The following is a 16,709-nucleotide window of genomic DNA, read 5'->3' as shown; positions in this document are numbered from 1 at the left end:
CATATTTGCTTGATATGTTATTTATGCAATGTTAGAGATGCATTTTAGAATGAAGACTAATGATCTACTTAGGAATTGCATGATAGAATTACATTGTTATTAGATATGTCTTGTTTCGTTTTATGCTATTTGCTTTATATTATTTGGAGTTAATATTAATATTAATAGGTCGTTAAGTGAATGCTCTAAGGTTGTACACAATTAGAATTAGATAGCATAAGAATTTTGATTTGGCCTTATTGCATGGTTCTTTTTGATATATTTCCTTATGGTAGGATTAAATATTTGACTGTCTATATTATCTCGACTATGTACAACTTGGATTTATAAGGAGACTCGTCAATATTACCCATGGTTCTAAAAAGCGTGCCATGGCGTGCCTCAAGGTGTGCCATGGCGTGAGGTGTGGTGTAGCCGTTACGAAAACGTCCAAGATGGGTTTGTGAAGCGTGACGCCCAAATAACGTGTCAAGGCGCGCCTTATCGCGTTATGGCGCGAGTTTTTTTCGAGGCGCAAGTTTTTTTGTTTTTTTTGTTTTGTTTTTTTATCGGGCCTAAAATAAATGAGTTTTTGTTAACTTTTTTCTATTAGATATTAATATAACACTTCTAAAAACTTCATATATTTGATAAATTTCAATAATTATATGATTTATATCTTTTAATGTATATAATATAGTCACGCCTTGAAAAACTCTATGGCTCGCCAAGCTTGTCATGGCTTAACTTTTACCTTGCCTCCAAGCCAAGCCTTACGTTATTTAGAACCTTGATATTACCAAAAACTTCATCCAATATGGTGGTGGAGTGTGTAATCCTAAAGACAGTCTAAAAAGATTAGTGGTACGTATATGTGTGGAAATGTACATGTATGATAGGGAGCCTAGTAATGTCTATGGTTTACTGTTGCATCGTTAGTGTTAACCTAATAATATTTTGGGCTTTATTTTGTATTGGGTTTTATGATTGGGCATTTTCGCTAGGAAACCCTAATTAGCTTGTCTATATATTATGTCTTTCCTTTTCATTGTATTTGTACTTCTCTTTGATAATAATATGAAACCCTAACCGATATATGTATTTCATTTGTTAGTTTACATGGTATCAGAGCTCGATTGATTATTTGTAGTTTTTCGTTTTTTTGGGGGCGAGTACTGTTCATCGACACTGTTCATTGGCGATTACTGTTCATCGGAGTTTACTGTTCATCACGGCTACTATTCACAATTACTGTTCATCACGGCTACTATTCACGGTACTGTTCATCACGGCTACTATTTACGGTACTGTTCATCACGGCTACTATTCACGGTTACTGTTCATCGTACTATTCATCGGTACTATTCACGTGCACTATTCATTGTCACCATCTGCAATTTTTGGGGTATGCCTTTTTTGCTCGTTTCTGTATTTGGTTTGGTTTGATTTGTTCGTTTATCGGTTTTGAAGGTTTCGCTTTTGTCTAGCTTTGTTGATTTCGAGATCTTGATCATTTTTTTGCTGCTACTCGTATTTACTATTTGACTGATATTGAAATATGGCCCCAAGAGATGATTCTCTTCAGTCCATTAGTATTCAACTTGATGGCAAAAACTATGCCTATTGGAGTTATGTTATGAAAAATTTCTTGCGGGCCAAGACTATGTGGGGGATTGTTACATGTGACAAGAAGAAACCAACAGACGAGAAGGCCGTTAATTATGAAACCTTACTGGATTCATGGGAGACTGATAACTCCAAGATCATTACTTGGATTAATAATTCTGTCATCCAGTCTATTGGTACTCAGTTGGCGAAGTATGACACGACAAAGGAGGTTTGGGATCACTTGGCTAGGTTGTATACTCAATCTAACTTTTCAAAGCAGTATCAGTTAGAGTTTGATATTCGAGCCCTCCAACAGAACAATCTTAGTGTTCAGGAATTTTATGCAGCTATGTCGGATTTGTGGGATCAATTAGCTCTTACAGAACCTGATGTGTTGAAAGCTTTTAAGCCTTATATTGATAGAAGGGAAGAGCAACGTTTGGTTCAGTTCTTGATGGCATTACATTCAGATTTTGAAGGTCTGCGTGGATCAATCTTGCATCGTACACCTCTTCCCACTGTTGATTCGGTTGTTCACGAGTTGATTGTTGAAGAAACTCGTATCATGTCCCATGCTGAAAAAGCTCCCAAGACAGCCACTCCTGCTGTCTTTACTGTTTCACAATGACCCCAATCTTCAAACCAAAATCGTCCCAGAGTTGCATTTGATGAGTGTGTTTTCTGTAAGAAGAAAAACCATTAGAAGGCAAATTGTCCTTTACTGACAAGCAAGGGAAATCAACAGCAACAACAAACAAGATCACTAGCACACTCTCAGTCTTCACAGCAGAACAAGTCTTCTGGACAGTTACGTCCCTCTTTTTCATCTTTTAGGCCAGCACAGTACGCTGCTGCAACACCTTCAGTTGAGAATGAAACAGATTTCACACTACCATCAGCCTTGGATCCACAGATTTTTGAGCAGTTCAGATAGTTCTTAGCTACCAATCCAACTGCCATGTCAGCTTCCATGTCTCATTCAGGTTTGTCTTCATCCAACACGTCAGGTATTCCTTCATCCTTGTGGATATTGGATTCTGGTGCATCTCATCACATGTCACCACATTTTTCATTTTTTGCTTCATTATCTTCTCGTACACCTGTCTCTGTTATGTCTGCTAGCGCTACACCCATGTCAGTAGAGGGTGTTGGTTCTATTGTCACTCCTTATATATCTTTAACAAATGTGTATTACATTCCTACACTTGTTTTGAATCTTGCATCAGTCAGTCAGTTGTGTAAATCGGGTTGTTGGGTCTTCTTTTCTGATTCATTCTGCTGTGTACAGGACATTCAGTCTCGGAGGGTGATTGGGATAGGCCGTAGACTTGGGGTGCTTTATGTCTTGGAGCAGCTACATGTTGCTGATGTTGCTGCATCTAGTGTCGATTTGTCGTCTTTTCGTTTAAACCCTTCATCGTCTCCTTTTTATCTTTAGCATTCTCATTTGGGACATGTTTCAGCGTCTCGTTTACAGTTTTTGGTTTCCACTGGTGTGTTAGGCTCTTTGAAATTTGATGATATTTCTGATTGTTGTGGTTGTAAACTGGGAAAATTTTCTGCTTTACCGTTTAATAAAAGTGTCACTCGTTCTGTTGCTCCCTTTGATATTGTGCATTCTGATATGTGGGGTCCCTCTCCGATAACCTCCAAGTCAGGAGCTAACTATTATGTTTCATTCATTGATGATTACACTCGTTATACGTGGGTTTATTTTATGAAGCGCAAGTCTGACTTTTTCACCATATATAGTGAATTAAGAGCTATTGTCAAGACTCAACACTCTGCTATCATAAAATGTTTTCGGTGTGATCTAGGAGGAGAATTTACCTCCAATGATTTTAAACAATTATTGGCATCTGATGGCACTATACATCAATCATCTTGTACAGACACTCCTCAGCAGAATGGTGTTGCAGAAAGAAAACATCGACAACTCCTAGAAACTGCTAGATACTTACTACTCTCTGCTCAAGTTCCCAATATGTTTTGGGGAGAAGCTGTTCATACCGCTACTTATGTTATTAATCGCATTCCTACTGCATACACTTTAGGGAAGTCTCCTTATGAAATGTTGTTTGGACAACTCCCAGATTATTCTTCATTACGAGTGTTTGGGTGTACATGTTTTGTCTTGAAGCCTCATGTAGAGAGAGATAAGTTGTCTTCAAAATCAGCTCTTTGTGTTTTTCTGGGATATGGTATTGGTCATAAAGGCTATCGGTGCTATGATCCTTCAAATCAAAAACTGTATGTATCTCGCAATGTCACCTTTTTGGAGCATATTCCATTTTATAGCATTCATGTTCAGTCAAATGATGCAACCCGAGAGGAGCTCTGTACTATTGATCCGTTTAGCATTGACATTGATGATCTACCACATGTCACTGATCCACCACTTGCTGCTGATCCACCACATGTGGCTGATCCAGCACCTATCGTTGATCCTCTGCCCACAAATCATCAAGACCCCCCTCCATCGAGACCTTATCGTAATAAGAAGTCCACAAAGCTTCCTGAATTTTTCTATTCCTCTTACTCACCGACTTTTGCCTCCTTTATTGCTAATGTACATCATCTCTCTGAGCCAACATCCTATAAAGAGGCCATTTTTGATCCTCTTTGGCAGACCGCTATGGCTGAGGAACTTGCAGCTCTTTATCAGACTCATACATGGGATCTGGTTCCGCTTCCACCTAGAAAACACACGATTGGTTGTCGTTGGGTTTATAAAATTAAAACAAAGTCTGATGGATCCATTGAGCATTATAAAGCCAGACTTGTTGCGAAAAGGTACGCGCAAAAGTATGGTATGGATTATGAGGAGACGTTTGCTCATGTTGCAAAAATGACGACTGTTCGCACCTTGATTGCAGTTTCTTCCATTCGTCAATGGAAGATTTATCAAATGGATGTCAAGAATGCTTTCTTGAATGGTGATCTTCATGAAGAAGTATACATGTCTCCTCCCCTTGGGATTGCTCACCGACCAGGTGAAGTTTGTCGACTTCGGAAGGCTCTATATGGGCTCAAATAAGCCCCTCATGCTTGGTTTGAGAAATTTTCTACGGTGATTACTTCTCTTGGTTTTCAACCAAGTAACCATGATTCGGCTCTATTTATTTGATGTATGAATGCAGGGCGGATTATTCTTTCCTTGTATGTCGATGATATGATTATTACTGGTGATGATCATGATGGTATAGAGTCTTTAAAGCGTGATTTGGCTCACCGTTTTGCTATGAAAGACTTGGGATTACTTCGTTATTTCTTGGGGATTGAAGTTGCTCAATCTCCAAAGGGTTATCTTTTATCTCAAACGAAGTATATTTCCGATTTGTTTGAACGTGCACGACTCACGGATAATCGAACAGTTGATACGCCTATAGAGAGTAATGCAAAGTACTCTCCAACTAATGGTGTCCCATTATCAGATCCAAGTCTTTATCGTACCATTGTTGGGAGTTTGGTTTACCTGACTGTCACTAGACCGGATATTGCTCATACAGTTCATGTGGTTAGCCAGTTTGTCACTGCTCCTACTACTGTTCATTGGGGAGCTGTTCTTCGTATTTTGAGATATTTACGTGGTACTCAGTTCCGCACTCTTATGTTTCCTTCTTCATCCTCTCTTGAGCTGCATGCCTATAGTGATGCAAATTGGGATAGTGATATCTATGATCGTAAGTCCACTACTGGGTATTGTGTTTTTCTTGGAGATTCATTGATATCATGGAAAAGCAAGAAACAAGATGTTGTTTCTCGATCTTCTACAGAATATGAGTATCGAGCCATGGCTATCACCACTTGTGAGATTGTTTGGTTGAGATGGCTTCTTGCAGATATGGGCGTTCACATCTCTCAGCCTACCCCTTTGTATTGTGATAACGAGAGTGCGATAATGATTGCCAAGAATTAAGTGTTTCATGAGCGCACAAAGCACATTAAGATTGACTGTCATTTCACACGTCATCATCTCCAGAAGGGCACTATCTCCCTTCCTTATGTTCCTTCCTCTTTGCATATTGCTGATATTCTTACGAAGTCGTTGACTGCTCCTCGATCGATTCCATTTTTTGTCTGACAAACTCTCAATGCTTATTGCTGTTGCATTGTGAGTTTGAAGGGGGATGTTAACCTAATAATATTTTGGGATTTATTTTGTATTGGGTTTTATGATTAGGCCTTTTCGCTAGGAAACCCTAATTGGCTCGTCTATATATTATGTCTTTCCTTTTCATTGTATTTGTACTTCTCTTTGATAATAATATGAAACCCTAGCCGTTATATGTATTTCATTTGTTAGTTTACAGTTAGGTGCTATTTGAAGTCTATGTTGATATTAACACGTTATTAAGGGGATGTTGTAGGGTTATATACGGTTAGAATTAAATAGCATGAGAACTTTAATTTAACCTTACTACATGATTCTTATTTGATACATTGATCTAGGGTATGGTCAAATATTCGACTGTCTATCTTATTCTCGGCTATGTATAGATTGCATTCATATGAAGACCCGTTGATATTAAACTTCTTTCGACATGTGAGTACTAGGAATCCTAGAGATGTTTAGGAAGATACGTAGTATGATTATATAGACATATATGTGTAATATGATATCTAGTAGTGATTGTAAGGGAAACTGAAGAGCCTTAAGGTAATTCTTGAGACAAATGTGGAAGGTAGTATGAGCCCATACTACCGAAAGCACATGATACATACTTGGATTGGGGAAATGTTACAAGAGTAACGGGGAGCTTGTAGATGAGTAAATAGTGTTGGATACACTATATATTTGTTATAACCTTTCTGTTTGTGTTTATAGGATGGTGATTACCCAACGTGGAGAGGATTTTGGTTGTTCAGACCATGCAATTTTTTAAGACTTGGTTACATCTAAGGTTTTGAGGGTCATATCGGAAGAGTTGCCTAGTTTGTTCAGGAGGATCAACGATGAACTGACAGGTATGTTTGAAGAATGATATGCGACTATTGAGACTGATATTGGGGCCATGCGGACAAGGACTAGGGATGTCATATATTCTGACTTATCCGCATGCGGACCTCCCTTATTCGAGGGGAGGAAGGACCTAATCATGAGTATGACGTGGATGGTTGTTGTGGTGGGTGTCATTCATTGAAATTACCCTTTTTACTCTGTTTTATGATTTCTCATAGCCTTTACTTCTTCCTTCTTACTTTCTAAATATCTAAAATATTTGGATGTTACACAAATGGTAGCGTGTAGCTTAGTAATCTATTGCGAATCATGAGATATCATATACATTCTCTCGAGTTACACGGATTTTCTCATAGCCTTTACTTCTTCCTTCTTACTTTCTAAATATCTTTAAAAGGTCATCATTACTTGGCTTCATGCGAATTAGTTCATCCTTTGTCATACTTATTGATACACCTTTGTTCCGCTCGGTTACGACTATGGGTTGGCAGGATTATTTATAAAAAAAAATTATAGTGTATATATATATCACTACAAAAAATATGCCATTTAGTGGCACAAAAATAATGTCACTAAAAACCCAAAAAATGCCACTAAAAGCCGCTTAGAGAATCTGCGGCACAAATAAAAAGTGTCACTAGAAACGCTCCCACTAAAACCCTTTAGTGACACTTTTCAATTTTGACGTTGTAGCATTATTGGACTTTAGTGGCACTTTTCAATTTTGACGCTGTAGCATTATTGGACTTTAGTGGCACTTTTTATTTGCCACAATATAATATAAGTTTTTTTGTGACATAACACTATAAATTCTAGAATTTATTTTGTTTTAATGGCACTTTTTTATGTTCTTTTAGTGACACTTTTTTTTTAATTGTCACAATACAATAAAAATTTGTGGCACATATATTGTGTCCTTAAATACTAATGTAATTCTAGATTAAACTACTAATATCAACGTATTTTTTAGCTATAATATAAAATAAAAAAGCTAATTAAATTATAATCCATAAAAAATAATAAAAATTCCATCGTTTTACATCAATGCCAAATAAGTTTAATTATCAAACGACAGACACAATAGAAGGGAAAAAAAACCTTATAGTTGAACTTCTCCAAACTTCATGTTATCTTGAATAACAACGGATACTAGCAATTTATAGTCAAATACACAAATGAAAATGTCATGTTTTATTGTAATTTTACTATCTACTTAAACACCAGAAGATGTTCTAATAATTGATATAATATCCAGGCAGCAACCTAAAACACATAGGAATATTTAAGTAAATACTCGACATAACTTGTTTTACATATTCAACAAATGGGATGAAAAGAGCCTTAACTTGTTAAAAAACTTTTGCAACAGGCTTAGCAGCATCAATCTGGAGCAAGTTTAGTAAATAGTTAGAAAGTTACACATTTGACCCTCAAATATCAAACACTGACTCTTTTATGAAAAAAGTGATAATATTACCTTTTCTACATTCATCTTAAAGTTGTAATATTAGATAATAGGGAGAGTAGTAACATGGAGACTGGATTCCAAAAAAATTTGACTCGCTTCCTAATTGTATCAATGTCATCATCTTTTCTAAGTTTTCTCTATTTTATAAAGAAATGAAATGTTGAAATAAGTAAAATTTATACAGAATATGGGAACAAAAGAGTAAACTTACAAATGTCAAATGGAAGGATTTATATATCCAACCGACTGAGACTCAATAGGACATATACAACCTTGTTTGACTAATAGCACTTCCAGTTGCTTCCTAGAACCATAGACGTCATAGATGCTTTTGAATTTCAAGTTACTAGTGGTAATATGTTTCAGATTGAAAAAGTGGGCATAAGTGGGATGCTATATAATGTTAAATTAAGGAAAGGATTTGTAATTGCTCTAATATATGTATTTAATTAGCGATTGCACCTTGCACAATACTACAGAAAATTTGTGTATGTATGGTAGGCAAGATAAAAGTAAAGCAAATTATAATTATACCTTCAATTTGGCCAAAATTTCTGGAGTTTTACTTCCTATAGCACCTACAAGAAAAACAAATCTAAACATTTGGTTATATTGAGATTTCCAATCATATAAATCCTGCAAAAGTAATCCAATTTTTATATATCTAAGCATGTCTCAAATGATAATGTACCTGAATATCTATATCCGGCCAGTAACTATGAATGATTAAAAAAGGTAATAAATAAATTGGTTTCGACACCTAAAATACAAATTTCAGTTCCTAAAAAAATACTTGTAGAGTAAAATCAATTGCAGTGCATTACTCCCCTTGGCTACACCTACAAACAAACAAAGCAGCAAATACCTTATGAGAACTTTCAGGTAGCCATGAAAAATAGCCGATCTCAATAAGCATTATTTATTATATTAAAAAGTGATCATCTCCTTAAGCCACTACAAGCTGAAGGCATTGTTTCAAATTTAGCATTATTACAACAACAAAAGATTGGTCGCTTTTATTGTTTGTTTTGATCTAGAGCACAATAAAATAAATTGTTTCCAACCTGATAGTTATCATTGCACTATTGGAGATTAAGTTCATCTTCTCCAACCACTTTTCACGTTTCAAGCCTCCAAACATTCTGTTTCAACTCCAACCACTTACCTTGCGATTGTAATAATACTAGTTGCATCAGGAATTAGAAATTGTTCCCCTCGGCTAGTTACAAATGTGTACTTCGGTAGAAAATAAGAATCAGATTATGAGTCGTTCAAAAAAAATTATAATATAATCCTATCAACATATAAGTTGAAAGATAAGTGCAAGTACTGGTAGATAATGGCAGACTCTTATGCAGTCAAACCAACAAATTCACAACGAATTCAATGAAAAAAACATATGCAATGTCCAATTTTACCCTACACAAATAACAAATATATCATCTAAAAGAGCTCAAACATCTACAATCAAAACTTTAAATCCTATCTAAAAATTTACAAAATCCCTAAAACCAAACAGATACAATCAGACGACAATGGAAGACAGGTACAAAAAATAGATATCAATGAAATACCATAGTTGATGGGTAACCTGAAGACGAAAATTTTCATTAAAGTGCAGGTTACATCTAAAATCAACACTCAGAAAGTTAAAAAGAAATTCACACAAATCAATCAAGTTTTTCAATGTATAAAAATCTACTTACAAATGATCATGCAAAAAAAAAAAAAAAGAGACAACTTGAAATACGGAATAGTTTATATGGATATAACTTTTGTCGATGCATAGCAGAGCAATTATGAAAGAAATAATATTTTATCAAGAGTTTGCCAATAACTTCATTCACGTGCCAATAGAAAATCTAATAAATCATAGAAATAAAATAAGATACATCAGTATAGCAAGAAATTACTTTGATTTGAAGAATTGCAACGGCGCATCACAACCATTGATGAAGGTGGCAGATCCTGGTTCTAAATCGGCGTTTCTCTCTGTTCCTGATTCACAGGCGTTGATGACGGCGACTCATAATCTATACAGTAAAGAAACTCAGGTGAATCATATTCAGATTTCTTTTGTTGCTTAAAGAACCTTTCATCCGGCTCGTGATCTGAGGGTCGAGGCGGCGGTGATAGCATCCGGAAACTCCTTGTCTCCATTCTCGTTGAGTAGATTCGAAAAGATGGAGCTCGGAGAAGAGCGATAATTCAATAAGGAGCTCTGATTCGGATTCTCATCTTGCTGATCTTTAATTTTGAGATCACTGGTCGTGATCTCGATAAGGATCCGATGAAATCAACTATTTGATCTTGGCGTCGGCTAGATGTATGATGTCGTGAGCTGTGAAATGGGATCGATTAGGGTATAAGAAGTGGGGAAACGTAAAATTGCATTGATCAAAAAAAGTTTTCTAGGCACAAAAACAAATAGGTAAAATCACATAGTAAAACTAGTGGCATATAAAAGAATATACCACACAAAATGTAGATCTTTTAGTGATATTTTAAATTTTTATGTCACTATAAACATTAATATTAGTAACATAAATGGTTAAGTATCATTAAATCTATTAATTTTATAGTGTCATATAAAATATGTCACTAAAAACATATTTTAGTGGCATAAAAAAGATGTGCCATTAAAAATGTATGCCACTAAATGATATTTTGTTTGTAGTATATATATATATATATATATATATATATATATATATATATATATATATATATATATATATATATATATATATATATATATATTCTCGAAATACTCATATTTCTATTCAATAGATCAAAGTAGGTCTCAAAATCAAGAGAGTGATTAAGAGTTAGAATTGATAGATTTTATATGTCATTATTCTATATGAAGAGAAGTCATACGAAAAAAAAAAAAAGAAGGATATTAAATTTTTCAAAAAAAAAAAAAAAATCAAATTTAAAAAAAAAATACAAAACAAATTAACCAGTCATTAAATATCATGCTTGGTCAACCTGGAATTTGGAATCGGTCAAACTGTAGTTGTGTTACTAAACCACCAACTTTATTTTATTTTTATTTATTGATAACAAGTTGGTTATGATCGCCAATCAATATAAACTTAATGCGCAAATATTGTTCATGCTTTACAGTAATTGGATGTTGGGAAATAGTTATGAGTATATGATCAATGAATTCATATGCTTCCATTAATATCCATTGTGCCATAGACGACTTTCATATACATAGGACATTAAAGATGGATGGAATGACTTTTAGATCCATTAATAGTGTAAAAAGAGATTTAACCCGAAACTTAAATTAATAGAACCCTTGTTCGGTTGACATTTTAATATCCATTGTTCCATAGACGACTTTCATATACATAGGACATTAAAGATTGACGGGATGACTTTTAGGTCCATTAAAAATGGAAAAAGAGATTTAACTCGAAACTTAAATTAATAGAACTCATCGAAAGCCGACAGCATCCAAACCATTCTAGGACTAATTTGTTAATATTGGCAACGGTATAAGCACGAGCAATAACAAACCAAGATAGCAATCACAGCACCAATGAAGATCATGACAACCATGGCGGATCTACCATAGATCATGGGGTATCCCGGGATACCCCTCAAAAAAATTCGGTACTACATGTTTTTAAATTTTTTTTTGTTTTATGTAGTGTATACATACATAATATTAATATGTTTAGCGAGGTAATAATACAAATTGTAGTTGGTTTAGATGGCTAAGGTATTAGGGATGTTTCAGGAGGTTCCAAGTTCAAATATTCTTGCAAATATTTATTTTCATAACTTATTTTATATAGTTTTATACAGATTATACATATTATATTAGTATGTTGTGAACGTTAAACACAAGTATTGTGTTGTTCAAGTGGTAAAAACTTTTAAGTTTGAGGTCTTTAGTTTCATAACTCATTTTATATAGTTTTATACAGATTATACATATTATATTAGTATGTTGTGAAAGTTAAGCACAAGTATTGTGTTGTTCAAGTGGTAAAAACTTTTAAGTTTGAGGTCTTTAGTTTGAATCTTAGCTGTTACATGGGTGTATTTTATTTTATTTATTATTTTTTCAACTTTTTTTTTTTTTTTTTTTAAATTTTAAAATTATCCCACATCGGTCATAACATGAAACAAATCTCCAATACTTATGGTATATAAGCAACACAAAATTTTCAATTCTCAACAACTTAAACTTTTGAATGGGTTTGAGTTTAAAACCTGAAACCGAGTTTAGAAAACCGAAAAACTAAACCCATCGGATTAGGATACCCTTTTGCTTTAAACCTGGCTCCGCCACTGATGACAACACCACAGCAGCACCAGGTGCAAAAAAGTCCATTCTTGGACCAAAACTTGAGAAAGACTCCCATTATATATATATATATATATATATATATATATATATATATATATATATATATATATATATATATATATATATATATATATATATATATATATATATATATATATATATATATATATATATAGGAAAAGTGAATATACCCTTAAGGGTATATAAGCTTACGTACCCAAACTCACCATAGTACATCGTTTGATATCATATATAGACATTGTAATTGTCCAATGTTCTTATAGTTCAACTTCTAACTTGAATTACTTAAAAGATTTTTATAAATTTCATATTTATCCTCCTCTTACATAATTGTCATTTTCAACAATAATATATATAACCTAGTAAGTGTTCGATAAAAAGATGTGATGTAAAAGGAAGATAATAGTGAAAATTTAAAAATATTGAATATAAATCAAGTTAAGGATTGAAGTTTAACAATGTTATAATGAATATATCAAACAAAACGATGTATTATTATGAGTTTGGGTACCTAAGCTTATATACCCTTAAGGGTATATTCACTTTTCCCTATATATATATATATATATATATATATATATATATATATATATATATATATATATATATATATATATATATATTCCTCAAACAAAAAAGCAATAAGCCTTGTTTTGTTGACCTTTTTAAAAAAACAACCTCTTGGAGAAAGAATACTTTGGTGTGGACCAGTCGATGTCATTTATAAATGAATTAAGTGACGAGGGTAGACTTTGTCAAAACAATGCCATGTTGACTTGAGCCTCAAAAACTTCCTTATATAACACCTTCAGAAAAGTAATCCGCCACAGGGAAACGTCTTGCTAAAAGTCTTTCACTCATACTCTCTCTCTCTCTGTGAGTTGTGAGTTGAAGATGGAGCAACCAAGCAATGAACCTTTATCCTCTCCGGTTTCTGTGATAGGGTCTCAGTTCATGGCACCATATCAATTCGATATTATAGTTGATATAATTACAGGGGGAAATCTTGTGGTTACAGATATTGAACATAAAATCATGCTACAAGTGAAAACATGCGACACATCCTTTCATCAGCAGCGAGTGCTAGTTGATGCTGATGGCAAACCCATCGTTCTAATGCGTGGCAAGGTGACTTTAAGTTCAATTTTTAACATATTTTTTGTCCGTGAGTTTGAAATTTTGATGCTAACTTTAGCATTGGCATGCACTAATTTATTGTCCAGATCATGAGTGAACACGACAGATGGAATGTATTCAGGGGTAACAGTAAAAGTAAATCCGATATGATATTTACCACACAATCACCTCACATGATCCAGTTTAAGACCTGTGTACAAGTGTTCTTGGCAAACAAAACTAGTAAGAAGAATGTTTGTGATTTCAAGATCAGTGGTAGCTGGACGAACAGAAACTGCACTATTTATATGGGAGATACTTCGACACCAATAGCCCAAGTAATTTTCATATACCTTTTAGCTTGTTTTCTAGTATGTTCATAAACTTAAAGCTCGAGCTGAAACTAATTAATGGATTTATTCTTGTAGATGTCTAAAATGCAATCATCGGAGGATGTAACGAACAAATTCAAGGTGACCATTTATCCCAACGTGGATTATGCATTTGTGGTCATACTTATAGCCATCGTTGAGGTCATGAAAATGAATAACTCTGACATAAAAGATCATTTTGCACAGGAAGTTATAGGAGGTTTGGGTAACATTATAGTTGGTGCGCTTCTTTTATAGAATTACTGGATGGATCAATGGTTTTACAGAATCATATCATCTTTTCACATCGTGATGGATATGGTATGATTACCAATTAAAACAAACATGATTTTTGATCCCTTAATTGTGTTAGAAGTACTTATAATCTAGACGTGTGTTAGAAGTTATAACTGTCCAGAAGTAGTTAAACTATCCAAATCTATCAAACATTGTAATATAAATCAATACATACAAAATGTATGTTTTCTATTTTGTAATAAGTATGAGGTTGCATTAAACATATTTTGCAGTAAATCCTAAATCTTCCTGTTGTTTTAACTCCTTACAGTCCACTTCGGTTTACTTTTTGTTTTCTCTTTTCTTTTGCAACAAAATGGTAGAGCAAGGTGTGGATGTGTGTTTCTCAAATAGAAAACAGAAAGTGAAAGCGCATATCCAAATTGCAGAAAAACTATCCAACAAAAATCTTATTCAATGACTTCCAATAATTTGTTGCAAAAATTACCATAATTGGAGATTTCATTGTATGTTTTGTACCAATCTGAAGATTTGTGGAACATATGAGAATGACATTCTCAAACCGACACTATTACCAACTGACACAATTGTTAAAGGGTTATTTTCTCATAATGCACATGTTATTGAATAAGCCTTTATATAAAATACAAACCCTTGTGGGCCACGAAGTAATTAAGAGTGGCAAGTAGCACTACAAGAAAATGATCCTTTAGCGGCGACGCTATTACCGGCGATGGAGGCCTTTAGCGGCGACTCTAGAGATTGTCGCCGCTAAAACCCATGTCGCTGGTAATAGCGTCGCCGCTAAAGGGTGATCACCCGAATCCACATTTTCCCCTTCCGTTACATCTAAACCATTCGATCAAATATCCAATCCAACGGTTGGGGTCCTTTATCCGAACTAACCTAATACCGGCGACATATGTGTCGCCGCTTAAGGTTGAACATGTTGCCGCTAATACTTCACTTAAAAATGACGCGGTACCCTTCCCTCCAAATTGTCGTCACAATTGATAAGTGTTGCCGGTAAAACCCTATTTGTCGTCGCTAAAGGGGTCGCCGGTAAAGTCTCTCGCAGATAAAAATAATAATAATAATAAAAAAAAGCTCGCAGTAGACTTCATTCTTCCATATTCTGCTTTATGTTTACCTTCGCTACCCTTCGCGCCTTCCAGCTTCTTCCGAGTTCATCTTCAATTTGCTTGTTCCATCCCGATTTCTCCCCACATTGTGTCATATTAATGATATTAAGGATGAAGGTGTGAGTTGGGATCGATTTCTAACTCAATTTCTTGAAGAAAGGTAATTTGATTTGATAATTTCCTTGTTAATTTGTATGTTAACATTGAAAAAGTGTTGATTAAATTTCTAAGATTTGGTAATTTAATTTATATGTTACCCTTGCAAATATTGTTGAAGAGATTTGTGACATTTTGGATGGCTCCCAGGTTTTGTTGGAGGACATTTGACCTTACAAGCAAGGAAACATCATCTTTACTGTCGATTTGTAGTTTCATCGGTTGAATAACAGTTTTTCCTGCTATATATCCGTTGATTTCCGCCACTGCAGGTTCTATTATTTATTTTTTTCTTTTGTGAATTTGGTATTTGTATGTGAAAATTAACATATGTGAAAATTGTGTGTATATTTGATATTTGATGTATGTGGTATATGAGTATTTGGTACAACTATATATATGATATATGAAATTATATATTTGTTATAAGTAGGATGTTATTGTTTGTATGCGAATGTATGTATGTTTGTTGTAAATGTGGTATATGATTGTGAAATTTTGTATTTGGTATAAATATGATGTTATTATCTATATATGTGAAATTATGTATATTTTGCTTAAGTAGGATGCTATTTTGTGTGTATGTGAATGTATTTGTATTTGGTGTATATGTTTGCAAAAGTATGTGAATCTCATGTTCTTATATATTATGTAAAAGTATGTGGTTTTGGTATAAGTAGGATGCTATAATTGATATATATATATATATATATATATATATATATATATATATATATATATATATATAAATTATTGTTCTGATTGCAAAATAATAATAATAAAAAAATTATAAAATTGTTAGGGTACTACACACATATTCATGTTTGTATTGGATTCTTCTTTTTTTTTTTTTTTTTTTTTTTTGGGGGGGGGGGGGGGGGGGGGGGGATGGGGGTTGAACTTTGAATGATTATCCATTTTTTAAATCATGTCATTTTGATTATTGTGACCAAGTGTTAAGAATGACATTTTAATGTCTGAATAGACGTGAATATAATAAAATTAAAATGATTATTTAAAAACCAAATTGTAAATACGCACCAAAACAAATATGATTTTTAGAAAAACGATAAAAATTACTTATCAAATCTGTTTTAAATACTTTTAAGTCATATTTCTTATTATTAATAATTTTGTTACTAGAAAAAAATGAGAATAAAAAATTGCAAAATAATATTATTAAACTTTACAAAATAAGATTATTATAATTGATAAAAATAAATCAGCACTCTAAAACCAAAAATTATTGCTACAAACTCTTTTTAGTGATTAACTTTTTCCAAAATTATCCAACCCC

General features: G+C 33.7%; 2 protein-coding genes across 3 annotated transcripts; both read left to right on the top strand.

The window, feature by feature from the left end:
* Positions 1-1,537: 1,537 nt before the first annotated feature.
* Positions 1,538-2,215, top strand: LOC145046091 (uncharacterized). Its single transcript, XM_078994379.1, has one exon. It carries the CDS (start codon positions 1,538-1,540, stop codon positions 2,213-2,215), a length of 678 nt encoding a protein of 225 aa, XP_078850505.1.
* Positions 2,216-13,205: 10,990 nt separating this feature from the next.
* On the top strand, positions 13,206-15,675 carry LOC144997391 (protein LURP-one-related 10-like). Of its 2 annotated transcripts, XM_078957293.1 has the most exons (4): positions 13,206-13,497; positions 13,593-13,823; positions 13,914-13,958; positions 15,563-15,675. In XM_078957293.1, exons 1-4 carry the CDS (start codon positions 13,264-13,266, stop codon positions 15,581-15,583), a joined length of 531 nt encoding a protein of 176 aa, XP_078813419.1. In that variant the 5' UTR covers positions 13,206-13,263; the 3' UTR covers positions 15,584-15,675. The 2 variants fall into 2 exon arrangements, with proteins under 2 accessions (XP_078813419.1, XP_078813418.1); XM_078957292.1 differs by lacking the exon at positions 15,563-15,675 and having other exon boundaries at positions 13,914-14,402.
* The last annotated feature ends 1,034 nt before the right edge of the window (positions 15,676-16,709 follow it).

This window comes from Lactuca saligna, chromosome 5, assembly GCF_052625555.1.
Source record: "Lactuca saligna cultivar CGN05327 chromosome 5, ASM5262555v1, whole genome shotgun sequence".
NCBI classification, from domain to species: Eukaryota; Viridiplantae; Streptophyta; class Magnoliopsida; order Asterales; family Asteraceae; genus Lactuca; species Lactuca saligna.
Note: the sequence above shows the minus strand (reverse complement) of the source record. Positions and strands in the feature narration are given on the sequence as shown.